General features: G+C 38.5%; 1 protein-coding gene across 1 annotated transcript in view; it reads left to right on the forward strand.

Annotated features, from left to right (window-relative positions):
- NEB (nebulin) overlaps nucleotides 1-20,861 on the forward strand; it is a 127,373-nt gene that overhangs the window by 100,100 nt on the left and 6,412 nt on the right. The window contains exons 112-126 of the mRNA XM_074910943.1: nucleotides 129-233; nucleotides 1,028-1,132; nucleotides 2,449-2,553; nucleotides 3,384-3,494; nucleotides 3,959-4,069; nucleotides 5,546-5,659; nucleotides 5,794-5,898; nucleotides 6,350-6,454; nucleotides 7,076-7,180; nucleotides 8,006-8,098; nucleotides 10,548-10,640; nucleotides 12,093-12,185; nucleotides 12,673-12,765; nucleotides 13,934-14,026; nucleotides 19,385-19,477. Coding sequence (XP_074767044.1) covers nucleotides 129-233; nucleotides 1,028-1,132; nucleotides 2,449-2,553; nucleotides 3,384-3,494; nucleotides 3,959-4,069; nucleotides 5,546-5,659; nucleotides 5,794-5,898; nucleotides 6,350-6,454; nucleotides 7,076-7,180; nucleotides 8,006-8,098; nucleotides 10,548-10,640; nucleotides 12,093-12,185; nucleotides 12,673-12,765; nucleotides 13,934-14,026; nucleotides 19,385-19,477 — 1,524 coding nt within the window. The remainder of the gene's footprint in view (nucleotides 1-128; nucleotides 234-1,027; nucleotides 1,133-2,448; nucleotides 2,554-3,383; nucleotides 3,495-3,958; nucleotides 4,070-5,545; nucleotides 5,660-5,793; nucleotides 5,899-6,349; nucleotides 6,455-7,075; nucleotides 7,181-8,005; nucleotides 8,099-10,547; nucleotides 10,641-12,092; nucleotides 12,186-12,672; nucleotides 12,766-13,933; nucleotides 14,027-19,384; nucleotides 19,478-20,861) is intronic.

Consider the following 20,861-nt stretch of genomic DNA (forward strand, 5'->3'; position numbering starts at 1 on the left):
CTCCTGAGGAAATGAAAAGTTTCAGATTTCTTTAACAAAGACCTCCTTTATGTTATTAATACATGCAACACCATGGGTTTTATTAGCAGTCTCCCTTTCTGACGTTGTTTATCCTTTCTTCCCTGCAGGTGAAATACAAAGCAGATTTAAAGAAACTTCATAAGCCTGTCACAGACATGTCGGAATCGCTGATCATGAACCACGTCCTGAGTACAAGCCAGCTCGCCAGTGCTGTAAGATCATTAACTAATCCCAGATCCATTTGATGTTTCCATCGCTATTGGTTCCGTTCTGAATTGATCTTTGCTAACTATTTCTGCAACAATTACTCTCTCTGTAATTGTTCATGGGACATCACCTGGTAGTGATCTCTTCCTCTACTCTCTAATGATTATTTCTTACTTAACTAGCAACTTTGCCACACTTGTCCTCTGGGAAGTAAAACCTTTATTAGCTGTAGAACTGCTAATATTTTAAATCCTCTAATAGTTTTTAGTGGATTGATTCTTGATTACATTTTAACTTATTGCATTACACTAACAAATACAATTTTCTTCTTTTTTTACTTTTTTCTTTACTATTTACTATACTTAAAATTTTTTTTGTCTGGTTTTTTCATTTCATGTTTCTGTTTAACATCCCTTTGTTGTAGATGTACCAAATTATGCCTAACAAAATACTTGATAATTTTACTGAGAAAAGACAAGTCATTATTGCCTGGTACAGCCTTTTCATGTATCCACTGTGTTTTCTTTTTTCTTCTTTTTCTTTTTTTTTTTTTTTTTTATCCTGGTTTTGGAAAAATCTTTGTTGCAATCAAAATGATCAAAAAAAAGATAACTGTTTACCCACATCTTTAGAAGTGATTTCGATACTGGGAGTTAAACTTCTTGGTTTTGTTTTGTTTTTTGTATTTCTAATTTCTCTTTGATGTTCCATTGAAGTGTTGCTTTGATTGGACCTAAGAAGTAAATTTGCTGAGGGATTTTTTTTTTTATTGAGATGATTTTTGACACCTTCCCTTCAGTACCAGTACAAGAAGCAATATGAGAAGAGTAAGGGTCACTACCATGTGGTGCCAGATAATCTTGAACAGGTTCATCTAAGGGAGGCATCAGAACTACAGAGCCACGTAAGTTGGTCATGCGTTTCTCATTAACCCCACTCACCGAGTACCAGTCTCCATCACTGAGGTCATTCTAGCAAATTCTTCAGTGTATAACAACCTCTGTGCCTATCTGCTTTATAAACACCGCACACCTGGGTAAACAAGTCAGTGAGAAATACTTGCACATTTGCAAGTTTAGAACGCATATAAAATATCTCTATGATTTCTTCACTCTAGAGTAGATCTCAAAGTCACTTATGTCTGTTGTATATGGATCTTTTTACACAGTATAACACATTTATCGGGGTGATTCCATCTGTAGAAGAAAGGACCTGGTAATCACGGAAACAGGAAATTGGAAGAAGTAGGGTTGTTGCTGAGAGTACCTTTCCAACTGCTTTATCCATTCTAGCCTCAAGTGATACAAAGGAGAGTTCTGCCATTCTTTTTGTGCATCCAAAATGGTTTTAATCAAAACAATACCTACTGCTGCTATTAAATGTGTCTGACATTTTTTCCCTCTGGAATACAGCAAATGGTGATTCATTCCAGAGAAATCCATACCCTGATTTGGTCTCTATTCCTCTGTATCTCAGGTTCTATTCCGGGTGTTTATTGACTGTAAAGCAAGAGAGAAATTACTGCCAGAATACAAAGGGCCATAGTTACTGTTCTGCTGCATGGCATGGAAGAGCAAAAAGGTCATATAGCAAAGGACAGTAAGAAAATGGTTGTTAATCAGTTTGTAGCTGAAGTCACTGCTTGTTGCTCCAGTTTGTGATCAGGATCTGCCTCGGCCAAAGACATAGCATTACTTCATGCAGCACTCTGAAAGTTGATGCCCTGAAGGCTGGATACTATGCTTTGAAGCAAAAATATCTCCATCCTTGTGGACATTTTATTTCCTGGACACTCATGCACAGAATTGGGTAGAAAGTCACTAAACTGCTTCTTTTCAAGCCCTGCTGCTAACACTCCAGCAACCCATTAACATGTAACTGCCTGGACTCAGCCAGGGTTATAAGCAGTCCCTTCAAGCTAGATTTTTACAGCTACCTGTCTTCTTTCTTGTGATCAGTAGATTCTTGAAATCTGATCAGACACTGATTATTCTCTGCAAGAGGAAATAAATCAGTGGAATTTTAGGCCACACACATTTTGCTCCAAGCCTGACCTTTGATTTTACATTCTATGGTCAATAATAAGGATTTCAGGAAGGTAAACAATATTAGACATTCATTTTTAGCACAGATCTGTTGACAAAAGTAGGCACATATTAGTCGATGAATTGGTTCCTCAATTATTTATGAGGGGAACTCTTTTTTTTCTTTTCTTCTCAGGTGAAATACAGAGAAAAGTATGAGAAAGAAAAAGGAAAACCGATGTTGGACTTTGAAACTCCAACATACCTTACTGCAAAGGAATCTCAGCTCATGCAGAGTGAGGTATGGTTAAAATCAGTACTGATAGACTAAAAAACTTTATTTTTTATAGTTAAATTTTCGTAGTGATTTAGACAGGCAATTATACTTGCATCTTGTGCGTGCTGGTAAACTAAAGAATTATAGCTATATCCCATTTCTTTATATTGGTTATGAAATACCATGTTTTAAATTCATGAAGCTTTCCCGTCACAATGAAGTGTATATTATCTGTATTTTTTCATCTGGAAACTATCAGTAAATGAAGCTTAAGCTAGTCTTCGAGTCCTTAGAAAAAAATGTAATATGAAATAAATTTCACTTAAAAGTTTTGCAACACTAGTATGTGTATCTGTTACCACAGTCCACAGAAAGTACCTTGCTTATTCTTTTTTCACCTCAGAACTCTATTTTTGAGAAGCCCATTTATTTCCTGTCCGTCTCTACCGTCATAGTGTTCTTCACTGACCTGTCGTTCTATTTCCTCAAGCAGTTCTTTTCTGTTTGTTTGAAGTACAATCTTGTTCTGTCACAGCTTATACATGCTGAAAAACAATTCTATAAGGCCATTAGTCATTGTTTGAGCGATTTAATTGATTTTTTTTTCTGCATATACAAATAAGTAGGAGAAAAAAATAAAAAAGGCATGGTCAGGTCATATTTGTATTGAAAGTAATGAGCTGGTTTGTAGACCTTGGTAGAAACGGGATCTATTGCTTTAGGTGCCCACAGCATTGACTGTAGCAGATTGTCATTGTGACATTAATACCAATCCATCGCTCCGTCCTACCAGTAGTCTTTCATGTGATTAAAAATAATGTAATAAATATTTGCTGTTTTGTTTTTCTTATTAGAAAGAATATAAGAAGGACTTTGAAGAGTCCATTAAGGGCAGAAACCTTACTGGCTTGGAGATTACACCATCCTTATTACATGTCAAATATGCCACCAAAATAGCAAGCGAGGTAGCAGTTATTCTGTGCTTATTTCCTCTATCAAGTTAACTAATTCCACTAAGTACTCTCAGCAGCATTTCTTCTTCACCACTTTCTTTCTCCTAACCATTCCCATTAAGCATGCTTACATATATTTTGTGTTGTGATCTAAGTTGTCGTGGACATTTATTTTGTTGTTCATTAACTGTATTCATATTTACCATGTCTCTTTCTGACATTCATCAGCCTAACTGTTCCATAGCAGGGTGTATATGTGTGTGCCTTTGCAATTTATCTTGAACAATAATTACTATGTTCTGCTGCAGTAGTTCTTATATAACCCTATACAGTACTCTTTGTTGTTTTAAAAAATTCTGTTTACTTTGGAAATTTAGGATTTTTTTTTCTTTTAGTTTTAATTTTTGCAACAAAGCTGTAGAGTGTAGAACTCTCTTTAGTCTGGCTTTGCAGTTTTTCTTTTCTTTCTTCTGCAGAAAGAGTACAGGAAAGACCTGGAGGAAGGTGTCAAAGGTAAAGGACTAACAGCTTTAGAGGAGACTCCAGACATGTTAAGAGCGAAGAATGCAACTCAAATCCTGAATGAGGTGTGTCAGGAAAATACCTGAATGCATGTAACAGCTTCCAACTGATAAACGCTTATGGCTGTGTATCACTAGTCTGAACTTTGTCATTCCCTAGAAACTCTTGAGTAGAAAGACAACAAGAATGTGTATGGGTAACTAAAGGTAAAACCAGGAGCCTGAACGTTCATGTGAACTCTTTCCTGGCTTTGCTGTTAACTGTCAGGAATACAGGTGAGAAGCAGGTGCTGTGACCAGCAGTCAGATCAGTCAAGAGATGGACTAAACCAGCACTGTGATGGCAGCAAGGCTGAGCTTAGGATCCAGAGTGTCAGTTTTGTAAACTAGACATCTTAGGTCAGGAGCACTTACCGAGGATTAGGAACTGGGGACCGAGGCTGAGGAAACAAGAAGTAAAGTGAGAGATCAGAAAGAGACTACAGTGAGGGAACCAGACTGGCATTCTTCTGCTCTGGGAGGTGTGCTGTGCAGCAGAGCTCTTTCTGAATGCTCTGTGCTTGATGGGTGAGTCAGAAACACCAGCCACGCTCCTGAACAGTTCCCCCTGCCCAGCACTGACGGCCGAGGCAGCCTTCCCCACTGTGATGGAGAGAGGTGGCCAGCAGGCAGGATGCAAACCTAACAGCTACGCTGCTGACCTGGTGAACTGATGTAATAAACAGTTCATAGTGATGGTTTTCTTAGGATAAGATTACCTTGTATTTTAAAAAACCATAACATCATCAGGCTGAAAGCTGAAAAAGTAACTTTTTAGTGTTACTTAAGATTTTGCTTTTTAACAAAATACTCTCAAGATAATCATCTTTACTGACAACAGCATTTTGTACTTAGTAGTGCAAAGTTTTTAAGCTATTCCAAAAGCCTGTATTTTATTATAGAATATTACAGACATATTCAGCTAAGTTCAGCAGTGTTGGCAGAGAGAGATTAATTATACCAATCAAAATAAATACAAAATAAATTGATTAGACATCAGCGGAAGATCTCTTTGGGAAGAGTGGCTGCTGCAGCACTGAGTTTTTAGGGAGGGTATTCATTCCAGAAGGCCCCAAACGTCACAGAGAATCCTGACACCTTGTATTTTTTGGACATGCTCAGTGTGAAACATCTGAGCACCCTTCACTACCACATGCATTTCCTACACTACCCACTCCCTGGTGCTTCTCTTCTGTACAAGTTATTGTTTTACACCAATCACTGGTCACCTAAAGGAACTTACACTGGTCACCTAAAGGAACTTACACTGGTCACCTAAAGGAACTTACACTTTGAGATCACTGCAGTGGGAAGGAAGAGTGACCTTAATACAGGTGGCCTGTGCTGTGCTCCACACACTTTCATGATATCCTTTTTGTGTTTAATTGTGAGTTTATAACAGTAGCATTCCTATTTTGTGGTGTGGTCATGAAATGATCTGAAGGTTGCTAAAGGTATTACATTCACATTAACAAGGTATCTATTTACTGTCTTCATTTACAGAAAGAGTACAAAAAAGCCTTGGACTTAGAAATCAGAGGAAGAGGCCTGACAGAACTGGCTTTGGAGACACCAGATTTTGTGAGAGCAAAGAATGCCACTGACATTGCCAGCCAGGTCTGAATAATACCTCATATATCCCATCTGATTACTTTTTTAAAGGAAAATTTATTAACGTTTTTTTCTGATTAAACCAAATGAAAACTGTTGTCAAGATAGGAAGGCACCTAAATGTGAGCTTTCCCCAACAGATCAAATACAAACAATTGGCAGAAATGGAGAAAGCCAACTACACCAGTGTTGTCGATACTCCAGAGATTATTCATGCCCAGCAGGTCAAGAACCTTTCGAGCCAGGTATCTTGAGTGAAGCAGTTGAATCATTGTTCATGGGGGAACCTCGAGTGGACGCTAATTTGGAGTGCCTGAATAACAGCACGTCACAACATTCAGGCGATACACCAGAAAAAACAGATTTCTCTAGAGCTGTGATGTGGCATCTCTTACTCTGAAATTCCATTTCAATATTGAGATTAATTTATTTTATTCCTGTATAAAATGAAACCATAATTTCTATTGCTTTTGAAATACCAAAGCTAATTTTGTTCTAAGTAGATTGAATTAAGTTTCCTACTTCTTAATAACCCAATGTTTAAAATAAATCTTACACAGAGGAATAACCTGAATTTACATCAGACACAGAAGTACTCATGTTTCCATAAAGATGGGCATTATGCAACAGTAAGTAATGCCAGATTGTTTATTACTGCTATTGTATTAATGGAATGTATTTTGTATTTTCTATCAGAAAAAGTATAAGGAAGATGCAGAAAGGACCATGCCATACTATGTGCCTGTAGCAGACACACCAGAAATGCAGAGAGTCCGTGAGAATCAGAAGAACTTTAGCACAGTATGTATATAAATAATAAACACTGTCACTGTCAAATAATAAAAAATGTTCTGCTTTTTTTCATTTAACAAAGTCACAATATCACACTTTAATCCCAACTAGGCTTTACATACTCAGGGCTCTTCAGTTAGAGGGTCCACTACGTATGCAGCAGCACACTTAAGCATGACTCAGGGAACCAAAATGATTCTGTAATTTTCTTGAAAAAGCTTCTTGCTGCAGTGCTTTGGCAATTCCTTTGTAAGTAATAGAGAATTATACTTACAGAAGTTGTCTGTTGTTGTCAGTGGAACTACCTGCAAGACTGTGGGGTCAGTAACAGAACTCCTCAGTCTGACTTGAAATCTTTAACTTTCATTGTTGAGACTTGGTTTAGATACAATCTGGCACCTTTCAAGATTTTTCAATTAAATCTAGCTAGGGATCTCCTATTGCTAATTTAAATGAGAGTACCTGTAGCTGTGGTACATCTTCATATCACTAATGGTAGTGTTAAGATTACCTCCTTCTAAGGTGTACTTAAAAAAAAATTTTTTTTTCTCACCTTCAAAGAAAACTCTGTGAGTAAATGTTTATGGAATAGAATCAACATTTGACATTTTACTTCAACTTATTCCACAGCTTCAGTATCAGTGGGACCTACAGAACAGTAAAGGAAAAGTTACAGTTGTACAAGACACACCAGAAATGCTGCGTGTGAAGGAAAACCAGAAGAATTTCAGCTCGGTATAGTTATTTTCTGTTTTCTCATTTCAAAGTACTGTTTCATATGTTTCATAAAATAACTATTTTTGGCTCTTATCTTACATGCACTTATGTTCTTAATCTGCTTAAATGTGCATAAGAATTTTTTCAAACAAAACTAATGTTACTCTAAGTCAATTTAGCTGGTTTTTGCTACCCCTTTTTATCTACTGGTTTTTTTTTTTTTGTGGAGTGCCCTGATAGCGCTCCTTCACATCTACATAGCTGTGATATAGTTAAACAATCAATCCTGTACTTGAATTGGCATTACTAGTATCCCACCTTTCTTTTGTCCTGTTACCATGTAAGTAGTGTATCCTTGCTATGTTGCAACTGTCTTTTTTCGGTGAAAAGTGAGCAGTCTGCCTGATTTCTTTCACATTTCCTGCGTTACCATGAAGTGCCTAAAGTCTGCTGTATCATTTTGCTGCTTAGCACAATTACTATAGTAAGTAACTAAGTGGAAGACATTTGTGTAAAACATAATAAACCAAATCAGAACAACGGGAGCCAATTAGAACAAATACTAGACTTCAATCCCAAAATTAGCCTACAGATGTTGTGATATTCTACATAAAACGTGTTACTACAGATATAAATGGTCAGCCCCTTTTTTGCACAATGGCACTCGTGGTAGGACAGACTTCAGACAGGCAGTGAGGCCACCACAGGAGGTGATCCTCCAGCTTGGCTTTCAGCCTGCACTCTTGTGTACAAATCACTGCCATGAGCCTGTATTCACCCTCTAGAAGAAATAATGTTGTGTTTTGTATGCTTAACCTTGTTGTCTTCATTCTAAATATTAAGATTTTATATAAAGAAGATATTGGAACTGGAACTACTATTGAAAAGACACCAGAGATGCAGAGAGTTAAACAAACCCAGGATGCAATCAGCTCGGTACAAAAGAATTGATTTTTAATACTATACCAGTGCTAATTCAACTTGAAATAATACAATTTTTCCCCCCTCTTATTTCTTTAAATGTTGCTAACAGTGGTTTGGCAATAATCCATCCAGCTAAGGGTTACATTCTAAAAATCTTTACCTATTCTTGTTACTTAAACAGTAATCTTTCTAATGATTAACATTCATTTTGTTACTTACAATCCATTTCTAAAACAGGAAAGCTCTTACCATCATTTTAATCTCATCCCAAACACAGTTTTTAGCACAGAATCAAAGAATCATTTAGGTTGGAAGGGACCTCTTGAGACCATCTACTCCAGCCCCATTGCTCAAGCAGAATCACAGAATTGTCTAGGTTGGAAAAGACCTTGAAGATCATCCAGTCCAACCATCAACCCAACATTAACAGTTCCCAACTACACCAGATCCCTCAGGACTAAGTCAACCCTACTCCAGGTTGCCTAGGACCATGTCCAGATGAGTTTTGAGTATCTCAAAGGATCAAGACTCCACAACCTCTCTGGGCAACCTGTCCCAGTGTCTGACCACCCTCACAGTAAAGTGTCCAGATAAAATTTTCTGGGTTTTAATTTGTGCCCATTACCTCTTGTCCTGTCCCTGAGCACTACTGAGAAGAGCAGCTCCCTCTTCTTCATTCCTTCTCACTGGGTATTTATACACATTGATAAGTTCCCCCCGAGCCTACTTTTCTCCAGGCTGAAGAGTCCCAGCCCTCTGAGCCTCTTCTCTTGTTAAAGATGCTCCTTACTCATCTTTGTGGCCCTGCACTGGACTTGCTCTGGGAAGTCCCTATTTTTCTTGTGCTTGTGAACCCAGAACTGGACACAGAACTCCAGATGTAGCCTCACTGGTGCTGAGCAGAGGGGAAGGATCATCTCCCTTGGCCTGGCTCATGGTCAGCTTCTTGTCCCCCAGGTCCTTCTCTGCAAAGCAGTTACCCCCCAGCACGCACCCCAGCCTGGGGTTATTCCTCCCCAGTTGCAGCACTTTGCATTTCCCCCACTGAAGTTTTTGAGGTACCTCTCAGCCCATTTCTCCAGCCTGTTGAAGCCCCTCTGGGTGACAACACAACCCTTGGGTGTATCAGCCAACCCTCCCACTTTTGTGTCATCTGCAAACTTGCTGAGGGCGTGCTCTCTCCCAGCATCCAGGAGGATATTAATTGAGGATGTTAATGAGGATGTTCAACAGACTTGGCCCCAGTATGACCCCAGGGATACACCACTGGTGACGTGCCTCCAACCAGCCCCTGTGCCACTGATCAGAGTGCTCTGGGCCCAGCCCTTCGCTGTGCACTTAACTGATCCATGCTTTGTTAGCTTCAAAAAACTCTGTCAAAAGCCTTGCCAGAGCATGTCTCATAAAGCTGTTGTATTCTGTACAAAAATTGTAACACCCTAAAATTGGAATAATTGTACGTATTACTTTTCTTTGGAAATTTATAACTATTTTTCATGCTTTGTTTTCAACGCTGATGTCATTTTAGTATAAAAGTTACTAACGTTTCAGCCATTTGTTTCATGTGTAGTATGTTAAGTATGTTCTTGTGAAATGCTGTTCTTTTTTTTTTATTTTTTTTGTTATGCTAAAGTAGGGATGCAAATAGCACTATAATTGTTAAAGGTTTGTATGGTGACTCCCACCTTGGTATAAGATAGATTTTTACAAATCCAAAATAATTCTTTCATTGGTCAAGAGACCAAATGGTATCAGGTTCAAAGCTATTTACATCTGGGTTTAGAAATTCCTTTTAGTGAAGTGCCATTCACAGTGACATCTCCTCAACAGCTAACGTTACCTTCTGACAGGTTGCTTGTGAAGGTGCTGGGAGTACTTCAACAGCAGCTCTCTGCTCATGTTGAAGCCATTTTAAATTTTCAGTTTATGATCAGGATATAGGTCAGGATCAGGATAATGCTCTTAAAGTATCCACATATGGATCTGGGTGCCTATTTCAATGCTATTAGACTAAAATTTTTAGAAATTATTTTAAATTTTTAATATCATGGTTTTTTGGAACTCAGTGTAAGAAACCTTGAAATGGTTCAGTTTTATAAATCAGTGGGGTTGTTCTTGCTGAAATTAAGCTCCTGGGGGATGTTAGATGCCCATATTTTAAGCTTCAATTGAAAAATTCTGGCTCAAACAAGACTCCTTTTTACCTTAAGCCAAGTTATTGTTAAAGTGCTTTGTAGGAGTCTGGCAGAGTTTTCTGTTGGATAACTCTAATAGACAGTTCCTTGATGATGATTTCCTGAGATATTCCAATCCCTGATGATGTAGTAGCTGAGATTTGAATGGATTTATAAAGTGTAAAGGACCCATGTTTCTTTATTCGTGTAACTTGTTCCACGCGCATGCGTCAGCTGTGCTTTAATGTCAGTCCTTTTCCTTTTTTTTCATGTCTGTGCCTTTGTAGATTAAGTACAAGGAGAGTATTGGAAAAGGAACTCCAATTCCTGATCTTCCAGAAGTGAAGCGTGTCAAGGAGACACAGAAGCACATCAGTTCGGTAAGGGCCGCTATTTTCTGTTTGCCTGTTTACTCATCCATCCTTTGGTAGTGTTTGTGGGTATTTTTTTTTTTTTTTTTTTAAAAAGAGAATGGATCTCTTAAATCCCTGTATTCAGCAGCAGGAAGTGTAAATATCTGAATTTTGCAGTAATCATTACAATCAGCCATTCCCTTGCATGACTTTTTTGACCTTTTCTAAACATAAAACTAGAAACAAAAATTACCCAGGTGACATCTTACAATTAGTCTCCAGAAAAATGGATCAGCTAGTCAGAACTTTGTGAAAAAAAAAACTTGGAAACTTTTTTTGTAGTCATAAAACCTAGTAACAATTCTAAATGGAATCGGCACCTGGCTGTTCCCCATGTCTAGTTAAGTGTAGATTTTAATAACCACAACATGTTCTTCTGATTTTGAGCCACTGCTGCTTTACTTTGATCTCTGCATACAGAATTGAGGCAGGGTAAGGATTTGTGGTTACTGGTACCTCAGATATTTGCTATGCAGTGCTGAGGAGCAGGGACACCCATACAATGAGTATCTTAATTTTCCATTCCTGATTTTATAAGTACTGTTTCCCTTTTGAGCTGTTTGTGACACTAATGTGTTTTACAGCTCACTTTTTGCACAAGTGAGTTGGTTTTTTCAAATGATTCTTCATTTTCTCGAACCTTTTACAGAATCTGTTTTCCCTTTCTGTGATTGCTTTATTTTTTGTATTTTTTCATTGTTTCAATGACATCAAGCAGTGAAGTGGGTTTTTTTGTTAGCTTATTTTGTTGCAAGTATTTGACTAGTCGCAAGAAGAACCATGAAGGCATTTGTAATGTATTTCTACATGGTTAGCCTTTAAACCAACCCAGGCATCTCCTGTGCAACTGCTTTAATGAAAAATGCAATTTGTTTAAATCAAACAATTAGAGGTTAAGTTAAACCTGGTAATATTGAGAGCTAAAACTCCATTGTTTTTCTTACTAGAGACCTAAAGCAAAATAAAATAACGGTGTTCCAAACAAACAGTCAGAGAGACCAAAATGAAATACTTTGTATTAAACCTGTCTATAAAAGATTCAATTAACACCATAAAAACCCCCAAAACCTCCAGAAATGTTGACTGTCTGAAAATACTATTACATTTTCTAAACTAAGAGGAAAAGCAAAACGTATCTACTTTTCATGCCAGGTCAGCAGAATATTTAAATTAGTGTCCTACTGTAATGAAGTATTCTATGGACTGCAGTGTGTTCAGGCACCTCAACACAGACATTAAGTACTTTGTTGAGCTGGTGACCATACTTACACAGACCGAGTAAAATAAACTGTGCACATATTACCTATAATCCCAGATTATATTTGCCTATAAACCAAGTAAATTATCTGTCCAAGTGTACTGTAGTTGTTGTGGAAGGACTATGATCTTCTCACCTTGCTGGGTGCTTGTGTTCTGCAGGTATTGTACAAAGAGGACCTAGGGACAGGTATCCCAACTCCTGTCACTCCAGAAATAGAGCGAGTCAAACGCAATCAAGAACACATTAGCTCGGTATTTAAAAAAAAAAAAAAATCAATTATAACAACTTATTTTTTGCATAACATCCTAACATACAATCTGTTTTTCTTCAATGGTTTAGAATCGCACCCTGCTCCTGACTTTTCCATGGCAATATTTTTAACTCATTTATATTCCACCTGTCTGTGCTTTAACTTTTTTTTGGTGATTTACAACTTTACACGCATTTCTTTTAAGAACCAAAACTGGAAGTGAGCTGTGAAATTAACATGGTGTTTCTCTCCATGTTTGTTTTATCTTAACTCTTTATCTTCTAGTCTCTCTACTCTTATATTTATGGAATAATCAACCATCAGCCTCGTCCTTAATATTTGCCTCTAGAACAAGTGTGAAATTAATTTAAAAGTGATCCTAACACTCAACATAACTCACAAAATAGTCAGATTTAATGGTTTTGCCTGCATTGAGTGCTGCTTTTATTATTTTATTTTTTTTTGGTGGAAACTCTTGTACCTCACAGGTGTTATACAAAGAGGGCTTAGGGACTGGCATCCCAACACCGGTCACGCCAGAGATGGAGAGAGTCAAACGTAATCAAGAGAACATTAGCTCGGTATTGCTAAATAAACCAAACCCTACCGTTTCAAATACAAATCAAATCCCTTTAACTCCTCCATATTAAATTTTTCTTTCAATTCTTTGCTGAACTTTAAACAACCTTTTCTTAATCAAACCACTAAAACCCTGTCGTTATCCTTATATTTTAATTTTTAGCTCAGTCTAACTTGTCATTAAATTGTTCCAGCTGTGAGATTTTAAACTCATTTACTTGAAGCTGTTAAGCAGTGCCTTGTTTTATTGCCCAGTCAATAGTAGTACTCTGAGTGGTGTCACTCTCCTCAGTAACCAAGTGGATCCTTCTAACAGCCTTCTGATTGCCCACGCTGGCTGCGCTGCAAATGAAAAATGAACTGTTAACACTTCCTGAAGCAAAGGCATCTAATGGAACTAGTGGGTGCTGTCTCTTCTCCTGGTTTTGCTGGGCTGGGTGCTTTCTTATATCCTACAGGTCTTTATAAGAAAACCTGGGTGGCAATCCTCCTATCACTGCAATATGAACATATGATGCATATGTGTGGGAAACGTACTATAGTAATGAATTTCTATCCAGATTGTTTCTACTCCTGACGCATTCCAGTCAAACGACTGTTCATAATTTTGTTGTATATTTCTGTTTAAATTAGAGCAGCTTACAGCTAATTCTGACTCACCCTGACCCAGTTCAGACATGACAGATAAGAAATTCAGTCTTGGCTTGAGATGAATAGGAGAGTTCAGAGCAGCCACTGCTGGTAAATGTTTAGCTACCGTGAACGGTCTGTGAGGCCATCACAGCGCTCTCTTATACTGCTTGAGCCTATTTAGAAATCTTAGAGCAAAGCTGCTCACGCAAGATCTTTTGTTTGAGTGAGGAAACTCCTTTGCAAAAGAGTTTTCAGGTGACTTGGCTCAAGCTGTGCTTTGCACAAGACACTCCTGCAGTTCTTGCTGGTGTGATGTGCACCTAGATGAGACGACAACAAACCTCACAGTAATATTAGCTGATTATTTTCATTGACTTTTTTTTGCTAGCCTTTGAACAAGGCTGACAAAACTGTTTTCCACACTTTGAAGTTAATTATATTAAATTGCTTGTCTTCTCTCTCTCTCTTCCCAATCCTCTTTCCTTTCCTTTCCTTTTCTTTTTTTTTTTTTTTTTATACTTCCCTGTTGCTACACAGGTGTTGTACAAAGACGGGCTGGGGATTGGAACCCCAGTACCTGTAACTCCTGAGATGGAGAGGGTCAAACGCAATCAAGAAAACTTTAGCTCGGTACTTTTGTTGTCATTTAAGAAACAAAGTTCCCTAGAACTATTTAACACCTGTAAATTTTCTACTTTTTCTAATTAAATGATAAATATACAAACAGGCCGTTCCTACTATTAAATCTTTGTCATATTTTATATGTTTATACTTTATATACTTATTTAATTTTTTGTTTATAATTGTAACACTTGATGCTTCGTGTCCTTTAATTTTTAAAGATTTTTTTTCTCCCTGAAGCTTAAGGTATTTTGAGTTTTTTTAAAAAAACACTGGCTTTTATATTTCCTTAATTCCATTCCTCTAATTATTATTCTGTTGAAGCATACCTAAAAGTTAGGATGCAGTATTTCTAGCTATCAGAAGAGTTCCTCTGAATTTATCACCATTTTTAACTGTTTTATACTTCCTAATTTTCCCTGTGTTTTAGTATATTTAGTGGGCATAAAAAATCGATGTATTACTTCCATCAAATGCAGTGGGGTTTTTTTGTTCTTAACTTTTTTAAACTCCCATGTTACCCCACAGGTGTTGTACAAAGAGGATCTGGGGACAGGAACCCCAACACCTGTCACTCCCGAGATTGAAAGAGTCAAACGCAATCAAGAACACATTAGCTCGGTATTTTTTAATTTGAAAAGCTGAGAATTCCCTTTTAATCTGTTTTACAATCATTTTAACATCAAAAATATATTTTTGTATTTCCTTGTAATCAATTTACACACAAAAGAGTATCCTCTTCCCTATGTTTTGACACTCTTTCCTCCATGATTGTTTCTTACTTTGTTTTGATGGATCATCTTACTAATGATAACTTTTAGATCCTGTGTTTACATCTTTCTGTTGACTCTCAACATATTTTCTTCTTATTTAATATCTGTCTTTCCTTTGCTTAATCACTTCACCCCTTGGTGGTTGTTTTTCTGCTGGTTTTACCCCATCTAAAAACTAAACGGTGTATTGCCTGATACAAACCTGTGGCTCTGACCTCAGTATAACAGCGCTCTGACACACGCTGGTGTAACCTGCTGTGACGTTTATGGAATGGATAAATGACCCAGAAGTGATTTCTTTATTCCTCTGCGTGGTCTTTGATGCCTCCTTCCTTTAGGAAGTCTTAGATATGTTGGCAGCACTAGTTTGCAGGGTAAAAAATTAGTGCTGCAGGATGTGGCTCAGGGTGAGGAGATTGTCACGTCAGCTAGGAGAGCACGAGTAATTACAGCTGCTCAGGGACCCCTGTCACACACAGGCCTTCATTATGCCCGTGGTTCTGTGTCCTTCCTGTGAGGAGCAGACACTCGAGTCTTCGCTGGGGAACTCTGGGCACTAGGTGGCGTTTCCCTCGGGGGAGGGATGGCTCGGCCTTGAGCTCTGTCTAGACAGAAAGCTTCTGGGAAGGCACACAAAGACCTGGTCCTCCAATGACTCGCGTAGGGTCAGGAAAAGTTTACCTCAGTGCTGGTGAAAAGACAACAATATACTGCACTAGACTTTATCTAAGGCTTTAATGTTCCACTCACCAGTTTCAAATGTCCACCTGGAGAATCAGTGGCGCAGTTGGGGAAGGTGTTCCAGCTTTCTGGTAGAAGTTGTACTGGTGTATTAGTGTTTATCCTTAGAGTTTTAACCTAGCGTGTTCTTTTTATGGATACATTTTTAATCCCTTGTTTATCCGGGACATCTCAGAAAGCCAGCTCTCCTGTTCTGCGTGTTCTCCCAGCAAACAGAGTGTTACTGTTGTTTGCTTGTTCCTTTTTCTTTATTTAACACAGCCGTGTTACCCCACAGGTGTTGTACAAAGAGGATCTGGGGACAGGAACCCCAACACCTGTCACTCCTGAGATTGAAAGAGTCAAACGCAGTCAAGAACACATTAGCTCGGTATTTTTTAATATGAAAAGATGAAAATTCCCTTTTAATCTGTTTTACAATCATTTTAACACCAAAAAAATACTCCTGTATTTCCTTGTAATCAATTTACACACAAAAGAATATCCTCTTCCCTATGTTTTGACAGTTTTTCCTCCATGATTGTTTCTTACTTTGTTTTGATGGATCATCTTACTAATGATAACTTTTAGATCCTGTGTTTACATCTTTCTGTTGACTCTCAACATATTTTCTTCTTCTTTAATATCTGTCTTTCCTTTGCTTAATCACTTCACTCCTTGGTGGTTGTTTTTTTCTGCTGGTTTTACCCCATCTAAAAACTAAACGGTGTATTGCCTGATACAAACCTGTGGCTCTGACCTCAGTATAACAGCGCTCTGACACACGCTGGTGTAACCTGCTGTGACGTTTATGGAATGGGTAAATGACCCAGAAGTGATTTCTTTATTCCTCTGCTTGGTCTTTGATGCCTCCTTCCTTTAGGAAGTCTTTAGTATTGGTGCACAGAGACAGGGGCCCACATCTCCAGCTGGTGTAAACCACTCTAGATATGTTGGCAGCACTGGTTTGCAGGGTAAAAAATTAGTGCTGTAGGATGTGGCTCAGGGTGAGGAGATTGTCACGTCAGCTAGGAGAGCACGAGTAATTACAGCTGCTCAGGGACCCCTGTCACACACAGGCCTTCATTATGCCCGTGGTTCTGTGTCCTTCCTGTGAGGAGCAGACACTCGAGTCTTCGCTGGGGAACTCTGGGCACTAGGTGGCGTTTCCCTCGGGGGAGGGATGGCTCGGCCTTGAGCTCTGTCTAGACAGAAAGCTTCTGGGAAGGCACACAAAGACCTGGTCCTCCAATGACTCGCGTAGGGTCAGGAAAAGTTTACCTCAGTGCTGGTGAAAAGACAACAATATACTGCACTAGACTTTATCTAAGGCTTTAATGTTCCACTCACCAGTTTCAAATGTCCACCTGGAGAATCAGTGGCGCAGTTGGGGAAGGTGTTCCAGCTTTCTGGTAGAAGTTGTACTGGTGTATTAGTGTTTATCCTTAGAGTTTTAACCTAGCGTGTTCTTTTTATGGATACATTTTTAATCCCTTGTTTATCCGGGACATCTCAGAAAGCCAGCTCTCCTGTTCTGCGTGTTCTCCCAGCAAACAGAGTGTTACTGTTGTTTGCTTGTTCCTTTTTCTTTATTTAACACAGCCGTGTTACCCCACAGGTGTTGTACAAAGAGGATCTGGGGACAGGAACCCCAACACCTGTCACTCCCGAGATTGAAAGAGTCAAACGCAATCAAGAACACATTAGCTCGGTATTTTTTAATTTGAAAAGATGGAAATTCCCTTTTAATCTGTTTTAAAATACTTTTAACTCACAAAAAAATATTATTCCTCTATAATCAACTTACACAAAAAATAATATCCTAGTCCCTTTAAAATTTTTTTCCTCCATCATTGTTACTTACATCATTCTTGTTCTTTTTTATTACATCGTCTTAATAACAACTTTTAATTCCACCTTTCTTTTGAGTCTATCTCTTTTTTCTTCTTACAAAACACCCTGTTTTCCTTTTCCTAGCGACAACAACCCTTTGTTTTGTTTTGTGTGGTGTTTTTTATTTCCCTGATTTTACTTACTTTATATATGAGAACTAAACTATTTATTGCCTGATACAAACCTGTGGCTCTGACCTCAGTATAACAGCACTCTAATACGTGCCAGTGTAACCTGCTGTGATGTTTATGGAATGGGGAAAAGAAACAGAATTGATTTCTTTGTCCTTTGGTGTTGTATTTGATACTTTCTGCCTTTAGGAAGTCTTGAACAGTCTACTGTTGCTCACAGTTTTTCTGTATAGCTCCTGAGAAGCCAAGAGAGGAGGTATTCCAGCTTTCTGCCAGAAGGCATTGCAGAGTGTGGGTGTTTAGCTGGATAGTTTTGAGGAACATTTAGATTTTTCTCCTTTATTCCAAGCTTTGGCTCGGAGCGACTTTGAAAAAGATGCAATCTGTTTTCTCAGCAAGCTGTGTGCTACTGTTGTTTGCTTGTTCTTTTTTTTTTTTAACATAGCCATGTTACCCCACAGGTGTTGTACAAAGAGGATCTGGGGACAGGAACCCCAACTCCTGTCACTCCTGAGGTTGAGAGAGTCAAACGCAATCAAGAACACATTAGCTCGGTATTTTGTGGAGGAGGAGATGTATTCCCTTTAACTCCACTTAAACAGAACTATTTAACCTTTATTAAAAATGAACAATTCCACTCCTTACTTCCATGTAATCAACTTATAAAAACATCCTTTCTTCCTCACTTTACTATATTTTCCAACATTACTGACCTAACACTTCTTCAAATATGTTATTATTTACATTATTCTAAGTATTTTTAACCATTTTGCTCCCTGTTCCAACTTCCTTTTTCTTTTACGTGTTTGGTTGTTGTTTTTTTTTTTTTTTAAATCTTATTGGTTTCCTGTTTTAATGCTGTTACGATGGAAGAGGGAGGGTCTGACTTTCTATCAGGCTTCAGTGGTAGCCCAAAAGCTCTCCTCCACCATGAAAATGTATTTAACCGAAGAGTCTTCTGTGTTGGATTTGTTGCACGTGCCAAGATAAAACCAGAGACCTCTTTGCCCTCAGACCCTCACGGGTGCAATCGAGTCTTCCAGGGGTAGTTTTTAGGGCACATCAGAGCAGACTGAGCTCCAGCAGACTCAAATTATTTTACTTCATGTTGGATGTAATTATTACAGAGTTGTGATTATGTTTTTTGGCTGCTTCTTGTCACTACACAGGTGTTGTACAAAGAGAGCGTGGGGACTGGAACCCCCACTCCTATCACTCCAGAGATGGAGAGGGTCAAACGCAATCAAGAAATCTGTAGCTCGGTACTTTGCTAAGAAAAAAAAAAAGTTCCCTTTAACTCTATTTAAAAGAACATTTTAACAGTTTTAATAAATGGACGATGTAACACTTGTTCCAAAATAATGCTGACCCTGGATCTGAAGCATCTGATTACTTCTTACTCATGTCTTACTGTGGTGTACAGTGGTGGCTTTAACTTCTTACAGTTTTTATTGGTTTTCAAGTGATTTTAATGCCCTGTTCTAATCCTAAAAACACTTAACAAACTCCACTTGTTTTCTCCGCAATGCTGACATTTAAATTTTTTTTTTTTTAAATTATAATTTACGTATTCATAACATACTCAGCCCCCCCATATGGTATTGTTGTGGTCTAGTTTCTGTAGTGCTTACTTACACTATTTATTTCGAGTGATCTTGTAGTTAAAAAGCCAGTACGCCAAACGCTCCTTCTCTAGTAAAACGTGGCTAAGTACCTTCTTTAAAAATATAGATATTACCTAGGCCCTGAGAAAATAAGCACAAGAAAAAAAACCATGCCTTAGGCTTTAAGTTTGTTTACAGCTTTTTATTCATTGTTGCTTTCTTTGGCTCCTTTCTTGTGTCTCACAGGTGTTGTATAAAGAGAACATAGGGAAAGCCACCCCAACACCTGTCACTCCCGAGATGGAAAGAGTCAAACGCAATCAAGAAATCATTAGCTCGGTATTTTTAACAGGAAATCAGTTTCTAAAGATCTGAATGACCTGGTTAACAAACATACCTGTAGCCGTTCAGTAACCTGTGCTTCCTAACTTTATAAACCGAATCTCCTACCTTCCGTGCTTACAACCAAATCCCAGTATCTTCTATTTAACACTGCCTGACGCAGGATCTCACTAGAACCAGGTTTGACCTTTTCTGGATGGATATTGTTTCTCTGCAATTTTTTTTAACCCTTTCTTACTACAAGTGTGCTTTCACACGGAGTTGATCCCACACAGGGTCCATTTCTGCATCCTGGTAATTAATGGCAAAGCTCCCCTTGCTTCTTTGGGAACAGCACTGTGCCCCACCTCTAACCCTTCCCAAGTGTATTGATTCCAAAGCTCTATTGTATGCTGGTTTGATTTTGTTTCTTTTTTTTTTTTTTTTTTTGGTGGTGATGCCTTTTTAATGACATTTGGATACTCCTTTGTATCCTGTAGGTTTTGTACAAAGAAAATGTGGGGAAAGTGACCCCAACACCAATCACTCCAGAGATGGAGAGAGTCAAACGCAATCAAGAAATCATTAGCTCGGTACCTTAAAATAGATGTGTTTCTTTTTTTCCTTTGTGCTTATATCTTAAAAAAGTAACATTCTAACTCCCTACTGAAAGTTGATTTTCATTTTAAAAAATAGATATATTTGTTTCTGCCAATTAATCGCTCTTCTAAAATAAAATTACTTTAGTGTTAACAATCTGATCCATAAATCTAGGCCTTTCCTACAACTCAGTCTGTGTACCTGTGGGCTCTATCCAGACAATATTACAAACTTGGAGTCCTTTGGTGAAGGTATTCAGGTTTCTCTCTCTAGGTTTAGTGTTTAAGCTTTTATTGGCTTTTTGGGGTACTTGACTTTAGCAAAAACCAAACAAACAAGAAGCCCAACCACCCCCCAAAACCAAATCCCACCTCTCCAGCCCATGTGAGATTGTGCTGCTGTGACAAGTGACTTTGGATGACTTCAACTGACACAAAGGAAGGAGCCTGTTCCTGGGCCGGGTGCTGTATCGGTGACAGCTCTCGGGTGGCCTCAGGGACTGGGTTGATGTGTAGGTGTAAGGGTGCAGTGACAGCAGACACCCATCCTCGACACCCTCCTTTATCTGGCTGCCCAGTGTCAGTGTGGCAACACAACTCCCTCCTCCCTCTCAAAAAGGTCACAGACTGCTTCGAATACAGCTAAAACAGCAGAGAAAACATTTCTGAAGTAGTTCTCTAGGCCGCAGGCAGCTTCCCTGGGCCTATGGAGCCATCGTCACAGTTGCAGCTGGATAGAGCCCTTCGTTGTTAACCAGAAAAATAAGCTTTTCTTTCGCTGTTTATTTTTCTTACCCTTCCTT

Source organism: Athene noctua, chromosome 7 (genome assembly GCF_965140245.1).
Source record: "Athene noctua chromosome 7, bAthNoc1.hap1.1, whole genome shotgun sequence".
NCBI lineage: Eukaryota > Metazoa > Chordata > Aves > Strigiformes > Strigidae > Athene > Athene noctua.